The sequence below is a fragment of the Topomyia yanbarensis genome, chromosome 2 (assembly GCF_030247195.1).
Source record: "Topomyia yanbarensis strain Yona2022 chromosome 2, ASM3024719v1, whole genome shotgun sequence".
Classification (NCBI taxonomy): domain Eukaryota; kingdom Metazoa; phylum Arthropoda; class Insecta; order Diptera; family Culicidae; genus Topomyia; species Topomyia yanbarensis.
The window spans coordinates 401486675-401491292 of NC_080671.1; the positions used below are offsets into that span (position 1 = coordinate 401486675).

The 4618-nt window shown below is 41.4% G+C and overlaps 1 protein-coding gene across 1 annotated transcript; it reads right to left on the reverse strand.

The window, feature by feature from the left end:
* Window positions 1–1607: 1607 nt before the first annotated feature.
* On the reverse strand, window positions 1608–3736 carry LOC131684941 (probable maltase). The gene is made up of 3 exons (XM_058968232.1): window positions 3560–3736; window positions 2009–3506; window positions 1608–1944 (listed from the first exon to the last, which is right to left on the reverse strand). Exons 1-3 carry the CDS (start codon window positions 3699–3701, stop codon window positions 1836–1838), a joined length of 1749 nt encoding a protein of 582 aa, XP_058824215.1. The 5' UTR covers window positions 3702–3736; the 3' UTR covers window positions 1608–1835.
* Between the last annotated feature and the right edge of the window lie 882 nt (window positions 3737–4618).

The following is a 4618-nucleotide window of genomic DNA, read 5'->3' on the forward strand; positions in this document are numbered from 1 at the left end:
TTTTAATAGCTTTGGCGATAACTATAAATAAATAAACCAATAAAAATTTAAGGCATTCTATCAAACACCTTAAGATGTGCTATCTTTTATAACTATTCTAAACGCATTCGTTTATAAATAAGTAAAAAAGAGCTATAACGGGATTATTTTTTCTACGATGGTATTCAGATTGGACTGAAGATCTACAAACAAATTTATAAAATTACATCATTTTTTATTCACCAGATTTCGATAAATTGGAACCACCCTATCTAACTCGTTACTAAGGACTACCCAAGGAAATCAAAATGTTTCTGTTCCCTTACGAAGTATCTGTTTTGAGAACTTAATAAAATTCACTTTCGCGAAATAAAAAAAAAACTTTTAGAACCACCCTAGGATATCTAATTTTCATTTTAGCATCCTTATTTAATCAAAATCGACATTTCAGACATTTTAAACTACTTTTGAGGTTTTGTCCAGCTTTTGTATGGAGTGGATCCACTGTGCGGTGGTTGAGTGGTAAGCGTGACCGCCACTCATTCCAGTTGGCCTGGGTTCAATTCCAGCCGAGGTCGTTGAGATTTTTCTGAGGTGAAAAAATCTGTGGTCACGTCTTCCTTCGGAAGGGAAGTAAAGCCGTTGGTCCCCGGTCCATGAAATTGGTGGATCGATATCTAGTCCAGGTAGTGGAATCACCTCTCTGGCGTCGGTAAAGAAGAAGTATATCCAACTTCTATACTCTACTAACAAAGCATCCTCCTCCCGTGATACTTGTGGAGTGCGCAGTAGTATATACGGCCTCTAGAAAAAGCAAGTATCGGACTAACAATTCCTTCCCTTTCCTTCCGCGATCTACGTTCGGGCCTGGCCGGCGCTGGTATTGATCAGAAACACTTTAGGATTACCAGGAGTTGCACATTGAAAGATGTTTCGCTAATCCCAAGCAGAATTATCTACTGATTCCCTGTGCAACTTCAGCTAGTCCCGATCGATAACGGAGTAGCAGCCAGGGGTGGTCGCACAAGTTCAAGCTCAAGCTCAAGCGAAGCAATGCTCTTCGTTAGTTTTAGATTTACGATTATCACGTTCTATATTGTATTTCCCGAGATAAACTAGCGTTTCGTCGATTTGTTGCTATATGTGTCACACATGAGTGCGAACGAAACAAAAAGAAAAGTCAAATCGTTTTTTCGTTTGCTCTAATTGAGCATTGCAAGATGACGTCATACGAGTAAAAATGCTCGAAAAAATGACAGCTCAGCGAACTTGTTTATATGGTGTTAGAATTCGAACCGAGTTTTTTGTACTAGATGAAACCAAACATTTTCGAAGTCCATGTAAACAAGCTCTCTGAGCTGTCAGAAAAGTGAGGTTATACATTTTGATGCAATGCTCAATGCAAAGTGAACAGGCGCGTAATTCGGCGCACGGCTTGGTGGCGCACGGCTGAAATGTCACGATATGGATTTTAGAAAAGATTCGCAATAACTACTTGTGAGAAAATTTCTTTCGATCGATATTTCTTGTTACTAAAATAATTACAAAAATTTCGCAATCAAGTACTTGTCTTTCAAAGTAAGGGCGGTTGGTAACCCTAGATATGTCAGACATTTATAAAGTATAGATACTTTTAATATGTTGGAATTTATTTCAAAGGACTTTTATTACATTTTTTGTGTTTTATTACAGTTGGACCTATTGTACTTGATTTGCCAATGTTTACCCGATGCTTGAAAATCGCTCCAATCTATAGAAACATTTTGTTAAAACCCAAATAAAAGTTAACAAGCATGGTGCCGTAGCCATTGTTGAAGTCCGTATTGTTCAACGCGAACATAGGTGAACCCCTCGTTCTAATGTTTGCCAGGCTTCTTTGGGGTCTTTCCTTTACCTGTTGGTTGATAAACTAGTACAATTCCGCTTTCTCCAGCTAGCGTGTATCTTGCGGTTTGAACGAAGGCACTGTTGGAATAGAAAAACACTTTTATACTTTTGTATTTGGACAAAACAAAATATTTTTTCTCACCCAGTATTGTGAACCGGAGAAACCGCTACTACCATCCACGGGCTTATACCCTCATACACACTGGGCAGGTTAATTCGCTGAGCTTTTTGAGCAAAGTTTAGCACAACAACCGCGTAACCTGCATTCCCTAGAGTGCGTTTGTAGGCGACCAACTGATTGTTGATCAGTCGCATATCAAAATCTCCTTCGGACATCATCGGGTGTTTGCGGAACTTGGTCAATTCCTTGAACACACTGAGATGACTCTTTCTAGTTCGTTCTTGTTTGGCAACATTGAGATCCCTGTAGTTATTGGCAACAGGGAGCCAAGTTGCACTAGCGTTCGAGAATCCGGCGTTTACTCCATTGTTCCATTGCATAGGAGTACGCGCGGGATCTCGTGAGTACAGTGTGTAGGTTTTGTTGTCAGTAGCGCAACCAGCTGGATCAACGGTCCTCTCCCAAGAGATCCACTGGTCCACCATGCCTATTTCTTCCCCGTAGTAGGTGACGGCAATATCTGGCAACGTTTGCAGAGCAATATTGTACAAATCGATCTTCTTTTCGCCTAGCCTGGATCCAAGCCGGTTGTTATCATGGTTACCAAGAACCCAGTTCGATCGTCTACCATCTGGTTTGGCATTGAGCCACACGCTTACGTAATGGGCAAAATCGGCTGCTGTACTGTTTCTGTTTAGATTACTGATCAGTTGGAAGTTGAACGGAATGTTGGCTCCATTAGCTGTACTGTTGCCGAAGAACTCCACTACTTTTTCAATACTGGTGTAACCTTCCGTCATCATGATTCTCGTGTTATTATCTCTGGCACTGTATTCGTCCAGTACTGCACGCCATTGATAGATCATATCGTAAGTTTCAGGTTGGTCCATGGTTTGAGAGTGTGTGAGATAGGCAGGATTCTCGTTATCGCTGGTTCCATTGCTCTTTGGCTCGTCAATGTAGCGACCATTTATCTCGGCACTCTCGAAAAGATAGGGAACGGCATCAATCCTGAAACCGGAGACTCCCTTGTCCAACCAGTAGCGGAGAACGTTCTTCATCTCTTCGACCACGGCTGGATTGCGATAGTTAAGATCTGGTTGCTCCTTCAGAAACTGATGGAGGTAGAATTCTCCACGGGCTTCGTTCCATTCCCACGCAGATCCTCGGAATACGCTAATCCAATTGGATGGTGGTACCCTGGTACCGTTCGAGCCCTCTACGCCCGGGTGCCAAATGTAGTAGTTTGTGTATGGTTCTTCACGCTTCACGGAACGCTTGAAGAACTCGTGCTCGTCGCTGGTGTGGTTTGGAACAAAGTCTAGAATTAGTCGCAGACCAAGGGCTTTGCATTGATTCACTAGCCGGTCGAATGCGTTCAGGTCACCATACTCCGGGTTAATGGTATAAAAGCTGGAAATATCATAGCCAAAGTCACGCATTGGCGAGGCGAAAATCGGCGATAGCCAAACTCCGTCCATACCAATTTCCTTCAGGTAGTGCAATTTTTGAGTGATTCCTAGGAACACAGTAACTGTCAATGAATGGTTCAGATCACGTGGGAACACTTACCATTCAGATCACCAATACCGTCGCCATCGGAGTCTTTGAACGAACGTGGATAGACCTGATAGAAGTTACCATTTTCCCACCAGTCCAGAGATGAGGTAGAACCGACCAACAAAGTGGCTAGCAAGAGGGCTAGTGCCTGCATACTGTTTCCAACCGTTTACGACTTGGTACTGTACCGGAAGACGATTGATTGATATCGTTTGAATGAAATGCCTTGTGTTTTATAGCACCCAGGAGTGCATATTGGAAATTATAATTCGTTTGTGTTGTTGCTTGACAAACACTGACTGATTAGCATTTAAGAAATTCTTAATCCGATGAAAATGAAACGATGGATGGATGCAGCAGATCATATAGAGATAAATTTTTGCATTCCAAATTATATCTCTGTTGAATATTGCAATGCGATGTTGATGTTATTGTGTTGATAAAAGTCAACTATTTTTTAGGCTTGAATGTAAAATAGATTACAGAGAATTTCGTAGTTGATGAAAACAATAAAATAAAATAATGACAAAAGTAAATGTTTCCATCGTACAGCGTCATTCATACTTGCCTTGGTATACGAGGTACAAGTACCCAGTCAAACCTATTCTAGAACCGGTTCTGTATGAATTTCGGATTTCGCTGTCGGAATCGGATGTTGCATTTGACCTGGAATCCGCACATATTCTATCAAGGTACCCGAGTCAATTTCCGAATGGTTTGACTGGGTATTCGCTATGAACCGCTTCATATACTAAGGCTATTTGCACTCGAAATATCAAGTGGGTCAAAAAGTGTGAAGGCTCACTTTGACTGGTCATAGCTCAGCTGTCAGCTCGGGCGGTAGTCAGTTATTTTCGTCCGCGTCCCTTATCACTTATTTCTATAAAGTGATCCATTAGCAGTGTTATCTTTGAAAAAGAACCACCTTGGTTATGGAACTAAAGTTTTCCGATCTTAATTTACTGCAAATAATTAAGCAGTCATCATTTCGTTATATTCTGAATTACACATAGTTTAAATGTTCTTTGATTTAATGGCATTGTAAGGAAGCACGTATCCGCCGGTTGTTGC